Genomic DNA, 24,672 nt, shown 5'->3' with positions numbered 1-24,672 from the left:
TATTACTAGAAATTGCAAATTGCAAGTGAAGTGCTGCGAAGTACAACTGCATAAAATGTTCTTCGAACAAAATTATTTATGCGAGTCAAGTGAAAATAATGAATAATAAAAATATAACAAATAATATGACCCATTGTCTATATTAGAACAGCGTTGGTACCGTGTACAATAGTGTTTTGCTGCAGTGACATCTCTCTGCTGGCGACTCGCTGCTGTTGGCGATGACTCGCTGTTGGCGATGACTCGCTGCTGGCGAATCGATCTGTGCATGTGTATAAAATGATATTTATTTCCGAAAACACTATGCCAGTCTACAACAAGCGTTGCCTAAATGTAATAATTAGCATGTTCAAAATAGGCTAGTAAATAAGTTTAACTGGGTTCGTAAATAATATTGGCCTCAAAATATTGTGGCCGAGACATGAGTCGATTAAACGTAGAAATAGGAAACCTAGAAATATAGTAAAAACGCTGAATAGTACTCCAGCGTCGCGACATGCCGACGTTGGTACGAGTAGGTTAGTCTACAAACGTCGCCTAAAGTAATTGATTTTACCCGGCAAAACGAAAGGAGAAAACTCCGCTTTTCAGTTGTCTTAGGCGATTGTTTTTTGACAAACAATGACCTTTCAGAGGTCAAATTGCTGTCAAGAATATGAATTGGCTGCTTTGCAGCAATTAAAGTTTGGCTTGTGAATATATCTCAGAGGAGAGTGAAAAGGTTAAGGACCCAGTTTGTGTCCATCTGTCTATAACATGTTTAGGGTAGATATCAGGTGGTGCTGGACTGTGGCTGCCGTGGGTCTTTGGGCCAAAGAATTGTTATATTATTATTAAAAGTCAAGCGCCAACTTTCTTTTTCAATGGCTGATGGCGTTCATTGAACCAGAGCTACTCGGAGACAATGAAATAAAATAACTTTTTTTATCTTTTGTGGGGGTCATCCACCTTTATTCATCACAAAGACAAAACATTTTCTATAAGCAACATTTTGGTTACACAATCATCCATAATGCAATATGGCAATGTAAAAATACTGGAGAAAATTTTGGCATATGTTTATAAAATGAACTATAACTTTGTTTTATTTTTTTACGATGGAAAAGAAAATGTGCAAAAGAAAAAATCTGTAGCTTCTATATGAATTCTGAACATTAAACTTATTGATATTCTAAGATGAGCTTACCATTTAAAACAATAACCAGTAGCAGTTATGTGTACAGTATAGTCCAGAGATATTAGTGTAATATTTTCATATTTTCATCATAACTACTTTAAACTATTTTGAATAGTTTAAAAAACATTTCACTTGAATTTCAGAAGTCATTTACATACTAACATTTTAATCATATCTTCGAAGCATGTTATTCTAGCTAAGACATTTACTATCGTACACTTTGTCTTTATATTTTTGTAGAGTGATATTGCTATATTTACATATTGTAATGGATTTATTTCTTTTCTTTGCTTTTTTTAATGTATTTTATATCGTGTCAATATGCATGGCTCGATAAAAGTCAATGACCACGTGCAGTGATATTGAGCTTCCAAACTGACAATAGACTCAAGATAAAAATGGAGGGTTTGGCGTCCAAAGGTTGAAGATATTTTATAGATACCAGTAGGGCCTACATTCACACACTCATGTTTGAAATGGCTACTTACTAATAATTCAACATAAATGTACAGGTAAAATTGCTGTCAAAGGTTTTAAAAACTTTTGCTACTATATGCTGTCATTAATTAATTAATTGATTAATTAAAAAATGTATGTACATTACCAATACCATTATTTTGTAAAATCAGGATAACTACAATACAAAAAAAAAGAATGCATTTAAATATTGAATTTCTTGTCATGAATATATTATAAAGGATTTATACTATAAGTTTCCACTTCCAATACAGGTTTAAATCCCTGTCCAACTTATCAAAATTTGTTTGACAAAAACAACTAACATTCCTAAATATGGTCATGATGACATTACATCACTACCATATATAGGTACATCATGACTACAGTTGATCTTGCCGTGGTCAAATCCAAAATGACATTAAAAAATTGTTTGGCAAGACAAAATTCGACTTACAGATTGTTAATTTAGGGAAAACACAACAATTTGCAATGTAAAATAAAATCGACTTCGACATTTTTCGAGTTTAATAGGCAAAGTGGACTTAGGCAAGCTTAACTATATATATTATATGGGCATGCAAATAGTTTTTTATCAAAAAACATTTGATAATCTGTACAGCTTAATTTTTTGCTGAATTAAGGCACGTTTACTAAAAATATTTGTTCTGATTACTTTATGCAATGAATATGGGAGTGGTATTACTGTTTTGTATGTCTGTTGATTGATGAGGCAAATATTTTCTTGTTTTCAATTTTCAAGTATTATGACATGGAATTGAAAAGATAGAACTATCATTAATTTTGGTTTTTCCTTACAATATGAAATTTTAGACATTAAAAAAATCTAAAATTACAAGGGCTGTAAATTATTATAATTAAATTTGTTTTAATAAATGTATAAACCATTGTATTTTCTTTTTTATGTTGATTCATCAGTTTCATAATTCTAGGAAACTTATTAAACTCCCATTGTTTCAATGTCCCACATGCTATTTGTGTATGTCTAAAGCTCACACATGCTAAAGACAGGGGAACTCCCAATTATGTACCCCTCCATTTGCACAGTTTTATAATTGAGAAAATTCATAATTTACAAAGTTCAAATATTTGTATTGTGATATCACATTGGTATGGCTCTAGGTCTGTTATTAAAATTCATCCCTCCCCCATACACCATCCTACATAATTTTTCCAAGAAAATTAGAGTGATATTCTAATCTATTTTTTTTTAATAATGGCCAAATAAATTTATTATAAATTGAAGTGAATTGAATATATCTGAAAATGTCAATTTTTTTTGTAATATTAAACTTAATAAATGAATTAGTACCAGTTATAGATGATGTTTTCAATAGGTTTGCTTACTGTATTCATTCATATTGTTAATATTCAAAAGATTATAAGGTATGATTTTAATGCATGTGTAATTTCTGAGTTGATCCCTAACTTGGCACTATCAGGGGTAAGACCAGTGAAACTAGTACTGTATGGTTATGAGAGGTTCATTTTAAAGGGCAATTTCGTAATATTTTGTATGATCCCTAACGGTTGAAACCCGGTTGAAACCATCACTGCAACCATTTTGAGCTTGGGGTAACAATCATGTGTGAGTATGGTAGTAAAAATTAGTACATGGTCATTTTCGTAGGCAAGATAGCTTTTCTTCAAACAGACTATCATACACTTGGCCTTTTGCCAATAATTCTAGCCGCTTCAAATTTAACGGCTTTAGTATCTTTTGTACAATATATAGGCTGACATTCTTGCATAAACAAGTTTGGTTTATTAGCTTCACATTCTACTGTATACTGTAGTGCTGCAGGTCTACACTCAGGTAAATGTATATAATGTATATACTATAGATCATCTAGTTTTGTGCTTCTCCATATTGTTCTTCCAGGGAGTCACTATAACAATAATAATTAAGGTGGCCATAGGATATAGGTCTTATGGAGCTGTCCCTGCCTCGCTTTTTCCATAACACAACTACGGTGGTTTTTTTTTTCACTTTGATTATCTACCTGCTCTCCAGTGACACTATCGGTGTTTCAGTATACTGCACATTAATTTTCCCTCCAAATCTCCTCTTGGCCTATATCTTCAAGAGTTTGCTCTAAAACTTTATCTGTTCTATACAGTATTTGCCTGCAGAGACTCCAAATCATACCATATTGTAAGCATATTATTACTCTATGACCCCTGTCCTCTGAGAGCTTCACTGGCTTCCTACTACAGAGCCTGCTGAATTACTGTGTTACTTATTAGTAATAGAAAAGGTTGTGCTCATTTAACTTTAGTTTACTGTAACCCACATTTATGTTCCTGAAAGGAATTACCTATCTTACGTTTCCATGCAGTTGCAACCACCAGAACTATGGAAATGATATTACTGTACTATAATCATCATGGATCCGAGAACCAGTAAACCAAAAATGTTATATTCCTTTGTCCGATTCAAGTATAAAAATTTATTAGGGTGACTGGCTGTTGGAGGCATTATCAGTTTTCCATATGAGATCTATATGATTTTTAAATAATTTCCTCTATTAATTACACTCGCATTGTAATCACAAAAGAGAAGAATTTTCTCTTTCCCAAATTCCAAAGTTGGTGGTTGACCAATCCAAATATTCCTTAAATTGAGGTGGACTTTTTATAGGCAGATTAAGATTATTATCATGGTTGAAGGCACAAAAATATTCTCAATCTTCATTGTTGACATTTTGGTTTTTCTCCTAGTATTTTATACTAATTTGCTATTGTAATGTTTTGTAAGTTTTTGTTTGCCTGTTTATTTCTGTGATATTCAACCCTATGCAACTGTTACTCTAGGAGTTGAGTGAAGTCGCATGTGGACATTCACGTGCACTCAAGTTCTTAATATATACTGTATATATACTGTCTCTTATACACATCTAGATGTGTATAAGAGACAGTTCATATTGTTAATATTCAAAAGATTATAAGGTATGATTTTAATGCAGTGTAATTTCTGAGTTGATCCCTAACTTGGCACTATCAGGGGTAAGACCAGTGAAACTAGTACTGTATGGTTATGAGAGGTTCATTTTAAAGGGCAATTTTGTAATATTTTGTATGATCCCTAACGGTTGAAACCCGGTTGAAACCATCACTGCAACCATTTTGAGCTTGGGGTAACAATCATGTGTGAGTATAGGTTGTAACCACCCTTTTTCCACCTTTTCCCCTCAGTTTTAGTTTTTAAATATTATAAAAATCTGTATTTTATTAGTAACAGTTCCCAAGTTTTTCGTCAACTGCTATTTTTGTGTCTTAGATTAGAATATGTACAACATATAAAAAATTGTTTTCCTCAGGAGCCTGGCTTTAATACATTAACTGCTAACGGTCTCATCTCAATGCAGAACACCTTCTAATTATTACAGGTGAGATGGCTTCTCTTAAAAATGAGTGAAGATTAGTTTGTTATGGCTGGTAGCTAAATATAAGTTGCATTAACTATATATCACGGCCATGTTTGATCCATGGATTAGTAACCTTAGTAACCGAACTATGATAAGAACGTTAGCTTCAACTTCGAAATACAGTAAAAACATTTGGAACTTGTATTTTTTTACTTTTAAATAATTACAGGTGACAAAAAAGAAAAGTTGTTTTGTTCAATTTATACATGTTACCGGTTTCATATAATTTATTAGAAATGGAACATAAGAGACCCATGCCTTGTGCAATTGCCATGGATTAGTGACTAGTCATGACCTAAATAACTTAGGAGTAAAAGCTTCTGTTGAACTTGATTTTTCAAATATCGTATTGTCCATTTATTACATTATACTGCTGGTTTTTCTGTGCATTTCAAAAAGTACCTGATTAAAAGGCAGGTGAAAAATACAAGAAGGGAAATACAGGGAAAGTAAATCCGTAAAGATTACAAAATCCCCAGAAAGTTGTGATGGCTTCCTAATTCAACAGGAATTTAGACTTATTTTACAGTGAATTTCAAAGCAACTAAGCAATCTTAAGAAAAAATATTTTCAATCTAGTTTATAATTTTATAGTATAAAATTTTGGTATAAATATGTAGGTCACCGCAAAATGGTTTTTCAATGAATAATACACCAAAAGAATTAAAAGAGTTTGTCTCATTTTTTTGTTTTCTGTCATTTCTCTTATAGCCCCATTACAAGTTATGTAGTTAATAAAAGGACACAGCATTCCATAACAGATATAACTATAGGACACTAAACAGTATTTACCTGTGAATTTATCTGTTTGATATGGACCAATTAAGCTAAAAGATTACTTCTGTGATGTAGTCTGATTCCATTCTTATTACTTAACAAAAAAAAATTGTCATTAAATGATCTTTTAATGTCGTTTCTTAGAATCTTTATTGACGTGCATCGTTGGCTCGCTCTATAGCGTGCCATGTGCAAGCATCTATTTGAAAATTGAGCAAGAATATATACATTACTGTAGGTTTTGAAATGATGTCACACAGTATTCAATACACTGGGAAGAAAGTCTGCTCTTTCCCCTGAGATCTTGTGTACACGTCTCATGAATCTATGATGTCTCTGAGTATTACAGGCTTCTGCGATGTTTGGTATATTTCTTACATACATATTACACAGGACACATTTTAATTTTAAATGTTTGTGCATTATTACATGGATGCCATGTAGTAAATAATGCCTGCTAAATATTCCCTAGCTTGTATTCTACTTCAGGTTTTTATTTGAGTGAATTAGGTATGACATTAGTGTCAAAATTATACAACTGTTGATAAATTGAGCTGTTTCTACAGTACAGTGCATATCGTACTTTAGGAACCTTGGCCCAATCTGTAGGAAGTCATGGATCTTTCCAAGGAAAATTTCAATTAGAGAAGTAAATCAGATGTTTTGAGGGGTTTTCTGGTATTTTGCGGTTTTTAATGGCTATTCCTCCAAGGTGTTTGACAGCAAGCGATTTTGATTTTTTTTTTTTTTTTTTTTTTTGGTTTGTTAGTACAGTAATAGCCAGATCTCCTTACACAGTATGTGATGGCATGTGATTTTATGAACTCTAGTCGTAGCTTTAATACTTAAGTTCCAGTTCCAATAAACAGGTGAACTACTGTATTGCTAGAAAGGATATTTCAAAAGGCACGCTAGTAATTAATTTTCACTAAAAGTGTGGAACCAATAGGAATTTGACTCGAGGCAGTCTATAATAATTGGACTCTACATCTGATGTTATTATTTTCTTTATTTCTTAATGATATTATTTGATAGGTTGTTGCCCCATAAGCACTTTGGTTTAGTTTAGTAGGTTTTATAGGAAAATGACACATGCTCAACTTGCTTAGTTAATACTCTGAGAAAGGCAGAGATCCCAAGTCTCCAGAAAATTGCAGGTTTCTCCCGATTTTTGAGGCCGTCTCCCGCCCTCCCGATTTTTATTAATTATCTCCCGATTTTTTTAAATATCCCGAAAATTTCACAAAAAATGTGATTTCCACGATGTCATAGAGCAATAAAACAAAAATTTCTTATCTTAAGCCAATATACTATGGCGCTCACTCAGTCTTAAAATATCGTAAACAAGACCAGGGAGTTGTTATGTAAGTTGTTTATCAAAATAACAACTCCATGGCAAGGCAGGCCTAGATATGTGGTAGAATCGCCTTGTTTATCCTCCATGTTACGATCTTTCTCATCCGCGTCGACCTCAATCAATGAGATGGCTGTCAGTTGAGTAAATAAATTTCAACAAATTAACGAAATTAGAAATCACATGGAATGGATGCCCTAAGTTTTTTCATCGCGAAGATTTGGAACTTTGTAGAATTGGTGCATAAAAAATACTTTTTCTTTCAAGTAAGCTTCAGTTCTTTAATGACAATACTAAAAAAATTATAGTTAATAGGTTTTGGTACTAAGCAGTCTTCCGAAAAATGAAGTTTATTTTAATATCAATCCCGAAATATAATATTTATAAATTTATATAGGCCAACTGCAATGTGTAAACAAATGTAAAATTGTTAAATAAAAGTAAAGAAATTAATGAAAATTGTTTGTTTTCTTCATTTTGTGTAATACAGTAGAACCTCGTTTTTACGTACCCCAGTTATACGAACCCTCTGTTTTACGTACACCTCGTATGGATGATGACGTCATCAAAAATCCCGAAAATATTCAAAACAAACGGCCCTTTTGAGAGCAACCATAAGTAAAAAGAATATAACAATAAACTATAACAATAATTGTAAGAGGGCAGATTTTGCTGTGTACTCTAATTGTCCAGCCATTCTGCTGGCCTATTATGATAGATATTTTGCTGATGTTCAATGCATTTACAGAAATAAATATAGTATGTCTTTTTGTTTTCACCTTTAGATTTCAACCATCTAACGCAGTGAGGCAACAGCAGCAAGATGTCCCTTATACAACGTTTACAACAGCTACAGGGAGAGGGGCTACAGAAGCTCCAAGCATTGTACATGAACACTCAATTTCCAATGGAGATTAGGTACTATTGTGCAGCATGGATCGAAGCACAGGATTGGTGAGTAAACCAGCAGGAAGAGGAGTGCATTGCTTTAAAATAAAGTACAGTAGAAGTACAGTAGAAACCCTCAATTACGAACCCCGATTTAACGAATTCCCGATTTTACGAACGTAAAATCAAGGTGATGACGTCATATTATTAGCATGCATAGTACTATGTAATTCTCAAGTGAAGGAGGCCCTCTAACGGGCCTCTTTAAATTCCGTGTTTTTTATGGCTTCACACGTGTGCATGTGACAAATTTTACTTTTCTTTTAAACATCGTTTTCAGCTTTAAAAGTCAACATAGTGCTTGATTGTTTTATCGAATGATCAATATATATAATAAACTTTGGAGTGAAATCCACAATCTAGGTATTTAAGAAGGTAAAAACGTCCGATAAAAACAAATTTGGTAGGGCCTAGAGTGGGATCAGAATGCTTAGAAACTGCTTACTGTAGGCCTAGGCCCCCTCAGACTTAGCTGCGTAGGAACCTGTGGGCCTAGCCTAGGCCTAGTTTATGCCAGTGTAAGTAGTACCAGTGCAAATATATAGGAATTTGGGTCAACCCCGATTTTACGAATACCCACAATTACGAACGGCTCTGGGACCATCCGTACTTCAATGAGCGGTTCTACTGTATTGTTGCAAGGGTTTTATTAGAACAAATAATGATTATAATTTGATCTGGATTTTAATGAATTTAAACTGTAACTAAATAAACTGTAGGATTATTTCTTTAATTTGACTAGTATCAATAACAACAGGTGGAATTAAGATAATTTTATCAGTTTAAAAAATTGATTTCCATTTGATATCCTTTAGAAGTTGATAGTTTGAATGTCACAATTTTACTAGATGTTGCAACTTGGATTGTACTACACTTTTACATAATGTTACCATAGAGAAAATGGTGTTACTTGTTTTTCCTAACTACCAATTCATGCTAACTTAATGCAGTGAGAGGTTTTTACAGCCTTTTGAAAATAAAATGAACACTATCTCCCTTCAAAATAAACTTACTAGTTTGCTGCTGAATTATAGCCAGACTGTTATTATCTCCTTGATACCACCATTGTTTACCATTGGTGGTGAATAGTAACCAAGATGTATTTGTCTTGTAGGCAGGGGATCAATGTAGATGATCTGAATATGGAGCCAAATGCTAGGATGTTATTGCAGGAGTTAATCCAGCAAGTGAACCAGAAGGCTGAAGGTTTATCAACAGATGAAATGATGTTTCCGATACGGCTTAAGTTATATCAATTTGCACGCGAGTTAGACGTAAGCCAGTTTGATATTTTTTTTAACAAACACTATAATTATGAATTAAAAAAAAAATATAATGGAAGAGGTTGTATTTAAATTGGACTAGGCCAAATCTGTAAACGTGTCAAAATACCAGCATTTTCTTGGGACAAAATTAAAACATTAGCAACCTCACAATTCTCAATTATAAAATAAATGCGATCTGCTCTGAAAACCCCAGAAATGTTAATACATAACATCATGGGCTTTATTCATGTGGTTTTACTCTAGAGACTGGCTTTAGACCTCCATGAGACTAATGTGTGAAAGAAAGTGTGTTACAGTACGTGCAATTAAATATCCATCGGGAGAAGCCTGTCGCCTGCCAGCTGTGTCGTTGAATGGGGTGCTTTATATCAAGACGATATCAGTATGCTAAATAATACAACATGAATGTATAGCACTGGCTAGATAAATGGTACCTCGTCAATAATCATAAAGTTCTGTAATGTTCTCAATAATTATTAAATGGAAAATTGACTGATGTATTGATAGTAGGACTTGCATACAAGAATCAGCTTTATGGTGATGAGTACGACAAATGCACTAATCAAGGGATGTACTCGATAGGCGATTTAGATTAGATGATTACCAATTCAAATTCCAGATGATGTCGTCTGGAATATATTGAAATTTTTAAAATTTAATCATGCTGCAGTCTCAGTTAAAGTAACCTTATTCTCACTAAGGTGATTATCCTATTAACTCTTGAATTTCCATTGCATTTTGGGTACTTCCCCTGTAATAAATCTCTTGTAATTATTCCTAAAAATGTAGTTTATGAATAATTTACTTGTTGATTTATGTTGCTGGTTTAATATATTATACTAGATGTCCTGATTTGAACTATCGTGAAAAGTGAACACGTAATGTCCTTCTGCGTCTTTTGTATATATAAGCATCATGATAATATTTAGTGTTGTAATGCACATGATGATACATATTAGTAGACTGTAATCTATTTTTCTTCTTTACATCCAACTCGGTAGTGGCCACTGAAATTTGCTGACAGTGTCCAACAATTTTGACTGGGTGTCTGAACAAAAGGGCTGCCTAGGGCCTCAGAGTTCCCAGTAAAACTACTGGTGAAGGGGGATTCAAGGTGGAGAGAATATAGTATTAGGATAGAATACAATTGTGTTTTTAGAACGTAGTATCACTAATTGCAATCATAAACTAAAAAGTGGTGTCTATGATGGCCCATGCATGTCCGTTGGTGCCAACACTGAATCCAATAAGCATTTGTGTTATTTAATTACAAAATGTGATTACAAACTTGACAAACTGATGCTTCTCACAGTGCAGAATTCATTTTTAAATAACCTCATATTTAAACCAGTATCTTTTGGACTAGCTTCAGGAAACCATTTTAAAAATGTTCCATTTCCAAGCGAAGATAAGTTTCCAAACGAGTGGTTTACTGATGTTCCAATCAGCAATATTTAACGTCAGATGAGACTCGGAGCAGAAACACTGAAAAACCATGAATTTTTCCTATATTAATGAGCATCACTCGCTGTGTTTACAAAATTCAACCAACTACAGTATTTTACATCATGGGTCAGGTCAAAGATTAATGTCTTTATTGTTACAATTTTTTCAAATATTGTTATGCTTTGTTATGGTTGTTAATTGGCTGTACTTCATATTAATATGAAAGTAGTATGCTTTTAATTCTTTGTTCTAGTTTCAACATTTTTCTCAGTAATAATAAATACAATAGGATTTTTTTTTTAGAATTAGAAGAATTTGACTAATATATTGTAAGTAAATCATGCAAATTTATTAGGGGAAGTTTAGGATCCGCTACACACTCATTTTGGTGGCTTGTGCCCTAGCAAATTGATATTAATATTGTGATTATAGTGCAATACAAATGAGGTTGTGCCATTACTGTCTCTAGGTCTTCATCAGCATGTTATTGAACCAGTGTGAGGATAAACTCTCCATCAATTGTAGGCGTTTGTAGACAGTTATTGGCCATTTGTCTGCGTGGTTTTGTGGAACTAGATGGGAATGTTATATAATGCTATTGTGAGAGGAGGATATAGATGAGTTGATTAAAATGAAGGAAGACAGTCAGCAGATTATAATAATTTTATGTTTTATAAACCCCTCCAGCAAATTGAGAGAGATTACAAGCATCGCCTCTCAGTCCATAATCCATTAAACAAGTTATAGAGATCCAAATGTACACTACTCTGAATCTGTAGAGGATTTAGTACCTATGTGAACACCCTCACTTAGGCATTCCCACAGAGTGTGTCTGGTCCCCGGTGCTTATCGGCTGCATACAGAGCTTCATTTTTGGGAGTTTGGTTATATTGTAATGCACAGGTGGTAAACTCTATCGAAACCTAGTAATAATATAATATTATGATAATCGTTCTTGACTGTATCACACATTTAGTTATTTATAATACTCACCATACATATTTTATGATTATTATTGTAATGGTCAGAATAGTTTAACCAGCAAAGAATTTAGGTACAATGATATTATTTTTGAATGTTTTCTCATCCTACTGTAATTTTTATTGAGAATGCTGTACTGTGAAGGGATTTAGTTACAATACAAATGGCTTCTAGTCAGATTCTCATTGATGTTTCTGTTTTTATCATTGTAATTATAATATTACTTAAATTTACATAAATATTTAATTTATTGTTCTGTCTTAATATACCATTTGTTTCTATTTTTAGCAACGCTGGAGTATATCCCCATTAAGCTTTGTAAGGACAATAAGGTATTGCATCGAAGTAGAGCACAGTCTAGTTGATGATGTTGGTGTAAGTATACTGACCTCTATAGGTTTTCTTGAAGAATTTCAATCTGTTCCATAAAGTACAGTATAGTAAGAAAATTATCTGTTTTGTTGAAGCAGTGAGTTGTTACCTTAGCAACAGTTTCCGCAACTGCATGGGCCGGATTTGGGGGGTGGGGGGTGTTAGAAATCAATAATATTTCCAACCCCCAACAGTAGTGTTGTCTTGATTGGCCCCACTTTCGGCCCACTTTTCGTGCCCCCCCTCCATTTTGGACATCGCTCGATCCGCCCTTGAACTGCAACCTACTGCTACTGTTAACCCGAAGAAGGTGAGAGACCATAGCAGTTGCTGAAACAGATAATTTTCCTACTAAAATCTGTACTGTAGGTTTGTTTTGACCAGAATAATCAAGCTGTATACTGCATAAAGAAAATCTATGTAGTGGTGTACTAATTGTCAATTGTCACATACAAAACACATGCGAATACTGGGTACGTAGTACAGTACATTAGGCCAAGTGAAGAGAATCAACATCAAAGGTTTAGAAATAGAATTACATTTTCAATACTGATGAGAGAAGCTACGTAAACCAAGCCAAATTGTATTCTAGACGTGGATGTAATGTTGAGCACTGTCTATTCACTGTAAGAAAATCTTTTCTGGAGTCAAAAAAATTAGTAGCTACTTGTTCTTTGTTTTCCAAATTTCATTGCCAACCAGTTACAAAGAAACATCTTATTTTGTTTTTCAAACAAACAAATCCATATTGTAATTTCAATTTGGCAGATGGTTGATGTAAAAGAATTGTTGACATAACCATTATCAGACAGCTGGAAATATCCTGGTAGCATCAACTGCTACAACAGAAGGAAGACATCAAAACTATTGCAAAATTGTTAAAAAAAAAAACTAGTAAAAATACAACTCCATTTTATCTATGTATATCTTTCGGTGAGTACAGGCTTCTGATGCGAGAGAAGACTTGTTTCACCACCAGAGCTTTAGGTGAGCATGTTGCTTGAACCGGTGCCGATATTATGCCTGTACTGTAGGTTACGGCACTCCTTTCTTAACGTCTCGACCGTTTTCCAGTCAGTCTGTGTTTATATTCTAAAGATAAATTCACTGCTTTTTCATTTCTTAAGACTGCAAAATTTAAACCTCAATTGTTTCTTCTCTCATAATTTTTGTCTTTTGTTCTCTATTTGTTTTATGTGAAACTCGCACCTTTTATTGGCTTCAACCTTGTGTTGAAATTGGTGTTACATATATCCTATTTTTTTTTTTAATATACTGTATGGTCTTGCAGTCGTAATGACATTTTTTTTCTTATGCAGGGAACTTTTTCAAGGTCACCTATGTCGGATAGCCATGAAAATATTGAAACAACTTTACAAGAGTTAAGAGTTATGACAGCTGTAAGTTTATTTATTGTTTTCTATATTAATGATGATATAGCAATTGTACTTGAGTGTGTTATTGTGTTTTATGTTTTTTAAAAAATGAGTGTGTGTTAGGGCCTGCGATCATAGAAAAACTGTAATAAATCAATTTATTTCATCACAGGACACAGAAAAGGATCTAGATAATTTACAACAGAAGCAAGAAATGTTTGTATTTCAATACCAAGAAAATCTTAAACTTCAAAGTAAGTTGAATGTTAGAAGCTTTATCCCTGGATAGACCAAAACTTGAAGTTGAACCCTTCAGTTACTAGCCCAGAAAAGGGAAAATATATATATAGGAATCCTTTTGTCACCCTTTGTTACTAGACACCTCAGGGGCGGATACAGGATTTGAAAGAGGTGGGTTCATTTTCCCCATAAACCGAAAAACGAAAGGGGGGTCCGCCCCCGGGAAATTTTGATTCCTAGATGGCTGGAAATGAGCTTCCCCGACCTCTGAGGTGTCTTTTAATGAAATTTAATTTCTTCAAAATTCAAGGTTTTACCCCTCTTAAAAAAAAGGTCGGGGCCCCGGTGTGGGGGGGGGGGTTTCTGGAGGCCTATACCCCATGGGCGTTCTGACAATCTGAGCATTTTAAGCTATTTTTAGTGAGTGTTTATTGACAGTATCAGGTACATAAACAAATATATTTTTAATAAAGCCACATTCAATTCGAGTTTCAATGTGTGTTTTATTTGAACACTCAAACTATGTACACAAACATTCATTACTCAAACAAACAAAAAATGAATGAAAAAAGTGAACCTTTCTTAACATTCGACACTCTTTCTACCCTCCTGTTATACTCCTACACCCCTAATTCTTAATTAATTTGTTTAAAGGGCCAACATTTATTTTGACTTAGGCTCACAGGCCAAAAGATAATACCTGAGTACCGGTAATTAAGCAAGTCGTTATAATGTTTTTGGTAATTTCGAATTCTACTTTTTGTTACAATATATGGTAACAAATTCTGTAACTTTAACAAAGAATACGTACATAATTATCAATATTCTGTTCACATCCTAGTTGGTTAAAAACAATAAGAAATTGCATTCGGTGTATAATAAACATTAGTAACATAAACATTAAAAATATATATAATATGCATACTTTATAAAACATAAATTGACCTAATTTTCTGATAGATAAACAAATTAAATAACATTAATTAAATGAAATATATTTAATGATATAGGTGTATTTGCTACCATCAACTGTAACACATAATTTGAAATAAAAGTAGGCGTATCGTAGAAAAGAATCGCTAATGGGCATTGACCTCAAAAGTACTGTAGAAGTACAGAAATAATACTTTCGCTACCTGCCTGAGAATAATGTTCTCATAAAGTATAATGAAAATAACCTGGTGGTAAAAAATTAATAGGAAAACAAGGAGGAACAATTCATCGAAAAAATTGGGGGGGGGGGGGTAGCCTGGGGAATAACACTCTAGGTAGAAAGACATTTTGAAAAAAAGGACAAAAAAAAAAGAAAAACAATTTCTCCCACATACCAGAAACTTCTTTTTGATGTAGTTGAAACTAATACAAAAGCAAATTCTTTTGTATTTAAAATAATTTTTTAAAATGAATTAAGAAACATTAGAAAATTCAAGATTAAATACATTAAAAATAACAAGCTTCTGTTCTTTTGACTTTTTGTAGTATATAATATATATTTTTTTAGGAATTTTGTCGTTGTCTTCATTTATAATGAGAAAATTATTTATCAAAATATTTAATTGAATTTGTTTTTATTTTAGGATAGCTTCATGGGTCAAATTTGGCCCGCAGGCCACCTATTAGGAACCATGGTCCTACATGTTTGGAGTCCATAAGAGGTCGGCCTTACCCACCATAACCAGAACCAGTTAACCATACCAATCAATTTTTAGTAACGCGTCAGTGAATTAAGTATTCACGTAAATACTGTACTTACCGGTACCTGACTGCGTGCATGTTTGATGCCGACAACTCAAGTTTTAGTCACATAATCAATATTGGTTGTGGCAAGGCAATTCAACAGAAGGACGCACATCTCGGGACATCAAAGGCTATAACTCTGGCATCGACATTCTAGGCGCACGTGCGTCCCTGCACTCTGAACGTCACAAAAACCATAGCAACCAGACCATAAACCGTCAGCGTACGTGACGAACTACCCAGGCGCGTGTTAGTTGCCATGATAATCGCGCGTCGTGCGGTGATTACAAAGGCCTAATAATATTTTGCATTAACATTAGACTGAAATTATATTCTTCATTTCAACATTAATTTTACCAAAATTGTGGTGAATTGTCGTTCATGAGACTCACTTCGCAGAAAAAATTAATAAATGTTCTGTATATACTCAAATGTTCATTTTCGGTACCTTATGCCAACATTGTCAAAATGACAAATTAATGTTGCATAAATGTTTTAATGTTTAATTAATGATTAATGTTTTATAAAATTCGTAAATTTTAAATTGCTGTAACTTTTCATTTTCTTAGTCAATTTCACAAATCAAATTGCAGTTTATAGAAGCATTTAACAAGCTCGCGGCCAAAAAAAATCAGATGTAACAATCATTGCGAAGTACCCAAAATTAATAAAATAAAAACTAACACCATAAAACGAATGGCACGCATAGACTAATAATTGACGTCTGTATTCGCAACTAGTATCGGATTGTCGATGCCAGTAAAGATCAAAGGACTGTACGCAAGCGCTATGTTCGAGAGCGGAGATGTGCGTCCTTCTGTTGAATTACCTTGGTTGTGGCAATGAACGCGCAAGACCACACGCGCCGCCAAAGCTTTCTGTGAATTGAATCTCAAACAAAATAACGAAAGCTCTCTAATGACTCAAGTTACTGCATGATTGTTTTATATTTTTAATAAAACTAATTTCTTCTAATTTTAAATATATTTTCCCTGAATTTGTGATTATTCGTCGTCATGCGTAGACTAATTGCGCGACAAATTTAAGAGTATGCATGTGTTTCTGCCAAATGAATATTACATCCAAAATCACTTTGAAATGTGGGACTTTCCCGCATGATGTGAGATGGTTGGTAATGCCTTTTGTAAGCCAGGAACCAATAGTACTTTATTACGTTTCTTCACAGGGGGGTTTTGTCCGAACCCCTTGAACCCCCTGGATCCGTCACTGCACCTGGTTGCTATCTACAGTAGCTTCCGGTTCTGTTACCCTATGTTGCAATCCTTTTAAGTCTTGTCATCTTAAAATAAGTTTCCAAAATTATACTTCCTTTTCTAAATATGTCTTTGTTAGTTTTTATAGTCTTTTTGCCTTACAGCATATTGACATTTTTAGTCTCTAATTGTAACATCCTCTTAAACCAGTTTATTTTCAGTCACTTATTTTTTGTTTGTTTTGTTTTTTTTTTTGTGTGTGCATTTTAGATCAGTTAGCTCAATTACAATTACTTCCGGAGCGAGATCCTAATCGCATGGCACAGGAACCTACACTGAAGCAGAAAAAGCAAGATTTAGAGGGCGTTTTGCAGTCAGAAGCTCAACGTCTTTTAGGCATGAGAATTGTAAGTGATTGTTATGAAATTTTGCTTCATTATAAAACCAAAAATTATTTTTTTTGGATCGCTAGCATGGTAACCATTGGCAGGTGCAGTTGGTCAGGAAGTTTTGGGTCTAGGCTAAATTCTAGAGTTCATGGCTAACCAACACGTAATGTGGCTGCTTGCACAGGGTGAAACATACTATAGTGTGAAACACTCCACAGCTCATCAACAATGTAAGCGGACTTATCTAAGCGTTTCAGGTTGAGAATGGTCATTGTGTGGTTTGAACTCTTGACCACAAGTTTAATATCCAGAATGGAAAATGCTTTGCCAAACTACCTTTTATTAATTTTGATTGCCGATTCGTAGGACAGATATTTTTGTCAATTTTTCTAAGGACTGTACACATGATGATACTACAGTCTAGTATTTTCCCTTTAGTGATTAAAATGTTCAAAGTTTAGATGTATTTATTTATAATGGTTTCTTTTAATGTCATCTCAGAATTTGGCTGATAAACACAAAAGAATGTTTGAGAAAATTAAAGAAGTACAACATACAGTATTAGAAGATGAGCTGATACAATGGAAACGACGACAGCAGCTAGCTGGAATTGGAGGGCCTCCAGAAGGCACCCTTGATCAGTTACAAAAATGGTATGTGTCCAAAACAGAGTTTAGATTCATGGGGAAATGAGATGATGTAAAGGAGTTTTGGGAAGAGAATTTTGGGTTAAGGGAATTGCAAAAGGAAATTTGATACAAGAGGTTTGAAAATGAATGGAAATGAGAAAGGTTTTGGGAAAGAGCAAAAATTCAGGTATCTTGGGAGTTGAGATACATCTCAGTAGAAAAGGTACCCACCTTCTAATCCAAAGATATTAGACTCAATCCAGCCAAAAATATCAAAAAAAAAAGAAAAAACAAATGCATTGAGAGACTTAAAGAACACTGGTTGTCCCCAAGTTATTTGCTAGATAATTTTTCTATATAATTTTCAATGCACTGTTCTGCGAACATTTGTTCAATTTTGGACTGCAAAACATTTTTAGGGAGCTGCAATTTTGCCTAGGAGAAAAAAAAATGAATGATTTGTGTTTGTAAAACTAATTCATTGATATAGCAAGTACACTGTTTATACAAAAATCTGTCACTAATAGAGCAGGTACTCATGTCCAATTATTATATATCATAAGAACATGGAGGTCATTTCCATGATCAGAATTTCTTGCTAGTTTTTGGTGTGTTGGTCCCTGTTGCAGCTGGGGAGAGACTTAGAATGTCCAGTAGGCTGTGAATTAAAAAGTTTGCAGAAAGCTTTTTTAAATTTTCGTTTGCACTTTATGTTTCTGGATGCACCACTAATGATAGAGTTGCACTGATCTAAAAGTGATTGCAATGAAATCTTTAATTCTTGTCTGGAAATGTGCAATGCCCCCAAACACTGGTCACATTGTCATGCACTTTTTGCAGCTCTACAGAATTATCTCCACATCTGGAGTACTGCCAGATCTATATTGTAGGTATTAGGTAAAAATGTACATGAGTGATGTCACATCTGTTCACACCTTGTGAGATGACTTAATTTAAGTTCACAGAGCTGGTGACTTGTATTCAACTTTAGTACTGACCCAGTTATATGGTGGAATAGCTGTAAAGCTTATTCTCAATCATATTAATCTTTTTAAAATCATCAAGAATAATTTATTGTCATCGAACAAACAAGTAAACAATGAAATTTGTTTTGCTAGTTGCTAAACAGTGGCGACTCTAGGATATATTCTCTGGGGGTGCTAAGATGTCCGACAGGGGGGACTTGAGCTCGTAGGCTCGAGCTGGGAGGAGTGGTTGAGAGGGGGTTCCCCCTCCCAAATGAGATTTTTTTTAAAGAATATCAACCTATAAATGGCCGAAAATGGCACTCTCAGACTGTGACAGACATGTGTTGGCTGGGTGTGGGCCTATTTTTATATGTTTTATGGTTTGAATGCCCGACGAGCTCTGTCCGGCGGGGAGGCTTGACCTGTCCAGTGGGGGGCTATGCCCCCTGCCACCCCGCTGGCGCCGCCACTGTTGCTAAAAACACTAAGAATGACATATAAACTTTTAAACACGGAATATTATACAAATAATGAATGTTATGAGTGCAATGGGAAGAATATTTTTATTCGTTGAAAGATTGACTGTTCCATTCAACGAGGCAGATACAAAACATTCATTAATTGTTTTATAACACACCTAAATAGATCGGTTCGGCCTAGGCTAAGCCTAGCCTGGCCTACAGGTAGGCCTATTCTTCACTCAAAACCTAAGCCTAGGGCTAGAAATCCGTCAGTGCATTTCGGAATATTCCGCACAGATTCTGCTAGTTTCTGAGATATCCACGCAATTAAAATACTTTACATTGAATAAAACCTCCACACAATGCTGAAGTTAAGACAAGCTGAGGTGTAAGCAACTCCGCTTTGAGAGTCATGGTCAAAACGAAAAGGAATAAGATTATAGTGGGCAAATGTCATTTCTGGATTTTTCTGGTCATTCTATCCTAGGCAACGTGCAATGAACTATTCTAAAGGGGGGGGGGGAAAATAGAACAAAATTTCAATGGTGAAAATGAACTGAGAATATGAATATGAGTTAAGATCACTTAGTACTGAATTGATAGTTATCTGTTGAATAAAGGTATTAAATAAATGGATTGCATTTGGTAAGAATGATTCTTTGTACCGTTTACTGTGACATGGCATTGGCCTAAGCCTACCAGACCTCAGAGTGATTATATTACAGTGTAATGGGTGAATTATATGAAATATATTAAATGTTCCTGGTCTAATTATATACTTTGATTACATAGGTGATGTACTAAATGCAGGACTAAGAGTTGTCTATGTCCAGATCTAAGTTTGCTGACCCTTCTGTTCTGTATTTTGACTGTATGGTCAGACTGGTTGATTCTTCCAGAATTTATCCCAAAGGAAATTTAAATGTAGTAGAAGCAGCAGTGACAACTTTGTTGGGAAAAGTATTCTAATTTTCAGCAATAAGATTACAAAAGGAAAATCAATCTCAATATGAATGCTTTTTGAACAGTTTAACAAGGGAATGGAAACGAGTTCCATCTGATATCATCAAGTGCAGAAAACTAAAATAATTATATAGCGTTTTCGATCATATTGGCCTACATCTTAATCTTATGAATGTAAGAGATTGTAATTTTAAAGTATGAAGTCTATCAGGGAAAATGTAATGTTTGGAAACAAATCTAGTAGCTCTATGGTGGACATACTCAGTCAAATCTACATGCTTTTTTTTGTGTAAGGACACCTAACTGAGATTCCACATAATGTCTTAACAATAGCTTTGTATGATAATTTTAAAAAGTTTGCATTTCCCAAATAGGTAAGTGCATGTCTGGTAGACCAATTAACCTATTGGCTTTATTAGCTTTTTTTTAATGTATATTTCAAATGACAATAGACACCCCCAAGTCTTTCTCAGAAAGTTTATGTTCTAAATTCTGAGCATTAGAATTGGGATCAAGAGTGTAATCAATCTGTAAATAAGTTACTTTTCTCATTCTGAATGACATTAATCTACATGTTTGAGTATTAAATTGAAGTAGCCAGGTTGATGACCATTCTTTTAAACATACTAAATCACCATGTAGTGAGATACAGCAGAGGAATTGTATTTGTTTTTTTTTTTTTAAGTCTCACAAAAACCTGTAAATTGTTGTTCTGTAATAAGTTACAGTCCATAATGTCAGTGATCACAGATTTTGGGTCTATTCTTAGCTCCTATGTTGTGCTATGTACTAAATATGGAAAGACGGTCACTTTTCCAAGAGAATATCTTTTTTGTTTTTAATGACAAATTAAGGAGGTTTTACAGAAAGGCTGGATCACTTTTCCATAATGTCAGCTTGCACTGCTACATGTTGGAGTGATGAGGTCACAGATTTTGGGTCTATTTTTAGCTCCTATGTTGTGCCATGAACTAAATATTGAAAGACGATTACTGTTCCAAGAGAATAATCTTTTTTGTTTTTAATGACAAATTAAGGAGGTTTTTTCCCTTCTGAGTTGTTACATAATATTACACAAATCAACATATTAAAATGATTTTTTTTTTGTGTGTGCTAGGTGTGAGGTGTTAGCTGAAATCACATGGCACAATAGGCAACAAATCAAGAAAGTGGAGCTGCTAAGGCAGCAGCTTCCTATGAATGTACCCGGAAATGACCTTCTCCCTGAATTGAATACGACAATTACAGCTCTCCTCTCAACACTTGTCACAAGGTGAGTTTACCTCTGCTATAGAGGTTATGTAGCACTGGGTTATGCACTCTCCAGCATTTATCTGTGTCTGTTTGTTAGTAGGATTATGCAAGGACAAATAACTGACCCTCATACATTAAAAGGCAGTTCATATTGGTCATAGGAAGAAGTTTATTAAATTTTGGGGTGAACATTTCAAAAGCCAAGTTTATGGTCACAGAAAACTGAAAAATATAAAAAAAATAATTATTAATAATAACATTATTTATTGCATTGGTTCATATTAGTGTAAGTATATTGGTATAACAATTAATCTTTTCAACTATTATGTTACTTTTAAACTTGCATCTCTGTTTTTTCAATAGTACATTCATAATTGAGAAGCAGCCCCCACAAGTCCTAAAGAAGGAAACTAGGTTTGCTGCCTCAGTACGGTTACTGGTAGGGGGTAAACTGAATGTTCACATGAATCCACCACAAGTTAAAGCTACCATCGTCAGTGAAGCTCAAGCAAAGAATTTACTCAACAATGATAACTTAGGAATGAAGTAAGTGAAAGCATTCTAAATAATCAGTAAATGAAATACATTTTATTAATACAGTCATTATCAAATATTACCATAACCACTATCCTCATTGTCATCAACCATCATGGTGATAACCATTGTCAGTTTCGTCACCATTATTAATGTCGTCATCATTTTTATTACTGTTAACTTTGTCGTCATTATCAACATAATCACAATCATTATCTTCATCTTTATTGTAAAATTTTAGTACTTTTAAGACTGGTTTAATTGCTTTTGGGTGCAAGTGCTCTTCTTCAGGAGAAAGTTGCAGTATAAACATGATCAATCTATTTAGTATAAGCTTTGACCCTGTGCTCGAAAACTGTATTGTCAATTAAAAACCTATTCTTAAAAGTATACCAGTTTACAGTTTTTAATTTACTGTTATCAGACTGGTATGCCTCATTTATTTTTACTACATCTTGATTGTCTTCATAATTGCCATGTCATTCTCAGTGGCATGAAATTGACCTAACCAGCATCAGCCATGTCAATCAGATTTAACAACTGACCAATCAGAACAAGGCCGGAAATATGCGCTTATCCCATAAACGCACTGTCCCAGAAATGCCCACTTTTACGTACACTTAACATGGGGACCTTAGCAACAAATTCAATAGGGCTGGTCTTAGCAGGGAGGTCTATTCCATGCTGCGCTTGTACATATGAAAATTCACTATTTTAATTAGTTCCTTACATTAATTTTGCACCTAATTTTTCAGTGAAACAAGTGGAGATATCTTGAACAACTGTGGTGTCATGGAGTACCACAAAGAGTCTGGAAACCTTACAGTTACATTTAGGAATATGTCACTGAAGAGGATCCGACGAGCAGATAGAAGGGGGTCAGAGGTAAAATGAGATATCCTAAAGTAAAATAAATATAGATAGATCTTAATAACAAACAAATGTATATGTGCAGTCTGTGCGTGTGTATGTATTCATATATGTATGTATATACATACATGTATTGGTATCCATGTATGCATGTGCAGGCTGTATATGTGTATACACAGTATTCTTTTTTTTCTTGCTTTTTGATTGTCTTTCATATTCTTGTTAGACTGGACCACAGTTTGTGAGGTACCAATTATACAATTGTGTAGTGTTATCAAATAAATAAAAAGGCTTCATATTATATTTTTCTTTTTGTGTATACTATATCCATTATTCGACTTAATCTTGACAGCCTTATCCAAGTGGGTGGGATGGGGTTTATCAGAGAGGTTAACTGATAAGCTAACAGTAAAGATAAGTGCAAGGACATAGTGGAAGGTAAGCTCTGTGTCTTCAGCATGTGTAGAAATACATGGTAAATACCATGGTAGTGTATGTCTCTGCGATGTTTGTTTTTCTTATGGACCTTGTGCAGGACACATGCTGGTTTTGGCAGGTATAAGTTTATAGAGCATGTAGATAGTTCTGTAAGTGGCATAATCGATTGATTGATTGATTGATTGATTGACTGACAGCTTGATTGATTGATTGATTGATTGATAGATAGATTGGCTGATTTATTGTTGATTGTTTGACTTCCTCTTCAATTGATATTTTTGCTTTTTAATTTTCTTTCAGTTTGTCACAGAAGAAAAGTTTACAATCTTGTTCCAATCAACATTTTCAATAGCTAGTGGTGAATTGATGTTCCAAGTTAGGGTGAGCAACTTCATTATCTTTTAATTTCCATGATTTTTAAATTCTTTTATTACAGATTATGATTGAAATTTACCGTAATAGTACAATAAACTTTTTTCCTATAGTTATGAAATATATTCAAAACTTTTTCCAATAATTTGTATTAAGGAAGGGAGGCATCTCAGCTTACCAGCCTTTTACAGAAATTGGCTATTGTTATATCTTACATATTCAATTTCAAATTCAATTTGGTCTACTGTTTAATATCTTTTATATAATGGTCTTAGTGCAAAAATAATTAGTTAATATTATTAGTTAACATTTTTTGAGCGATCTTTTAGTCAAAAGTTGTAATGTTAAATAGTGTTATTATATTTTAATTGCAAAAATTTTAAAGTATCAATTTCTTATATAGTTATATATTCAGTTAATATGAAATGTGAGATTTGTGTACACTCTTTAGTATGTTAATGAACAAAATCCGTTTTCAACCAATCACCAGCAAATCTCACCAACCAAAACATACAAGTATTTCACAGTTTTGGGATTTCTGCAGATATTATTCTCCTGAAGATGATTTAAGCAACTCAATCGAAATGAATTGAGATATTCTCAACCAGCAACAACAGTTCTTTTCAGAACTTTCTACATGGTGTACCACAAACATCAATATATAACAAAATCCATGCAATAAAAAATTACTTTAGCTTTTTTAATATCAGTTCTTTCGTGATTCATGTATGTTTTCTGCTATAATTCTATATTTTTATGTATATTTTCTATGCAATATAAATGTGCAATGATGATGTGAGCTGATGATGTGAGGGGATGACAGGAGATAGTAGATTTTGGTTTTTATCCATCATCCATAATCCTAAACACCACGGTGTGCTTTTTGTCTTTTCACTGCTTGTTTATTTTGTTTACTGTTGAATTCATTCGCAATTCCTCTATACTTTAAAAATATATTGTCTGTGCTGAGTGAATAGGGAG

The 24,672-nt window shown here is 33.8% G+C and overlaps 1 protein-coding gene across 5 annotated transcripts in view; it reads left to right on the top strand.

Annotated features, from left to right (window-relative positions):
- Positions 1-24,672, top strand: part of LOC117120872 (signal transducer and activator of transcription 5A-like) — a 63,770-nt gene that overhangs the window by 7,676 nt on the left and 31,422 nt on the right. For 3 of the 5 annotated variants that reach the window (XM_033265970.1, XM_033265967.1, XM_033265971.1), the window contains exons 2-12: positions 7,999-8,167; positions 9,276-9,435; positions 12,163-12,249; positions 13,566-13,646; positions 13,795-13,876; positions 17,084-17,220; positions 17,704-17,855; positions 21,341-21,496; positions 21,841-22,023; positions 22,767-22,896; positions 23,620-23,700. In XM_033265970.1, the coding sequence (XP_033121861.1) occupies positions 8,037-8,167; positions 9,276-9,435; positions 12,163-12,249; positions 13,566-13,646; positions 13,795-13,876; positions 17,084-17,220; positions 17,704-17,855; positions 21,341-21,496; positions 21,841-22,023; positions 22,767-22,896; positions 23,620-23,700 (1,380 nt within the window). In that variant the 5' untranslated portion in view covers positions 7,999-8,036. Of the gene's footprint in view, positions 1-4,785; positions 4,805-4,974; positions 5,044-7,998; positions 8,168-9,275; positions 9,436-12,162; positions 12,250-13,565; positions 13,647-13,794; positions 13,877-17,083; positions 17,221-17,703; positions 17,856-21,340; positions 21,497-21,840; positions 22,024-22,766; positions 22,897-23,619; positions 23,701-24,672 lie in introns of those variants that run through there. The other 2 variants (XM_033265968.1, XM_033265969.1) reach the window with 2 other exon arrangements.

Source organism: Anneissia japonica, unplaced genomic scaffold (genome assembly GCF_011630105.1).
Source record: "Anneissia japonica isolate Jap-2015-1 unplaced genomic scaffold, ASM1163010v1 scaffold287965_len1858130_cov191, whole genome shotgun sequence".
Classification (NCBI taxonomy): Eukaryota; Metazoa; Echinodermata; class Crinoidea; order Comatulida; family Comatulidae; genus Anneissia; species Anneissia japonica.
The sequence above is the reverse complement of the archived record's forward strand: the minus strand, read 5'-3'. Positions and strand labels throughout refer to the sequence as shown.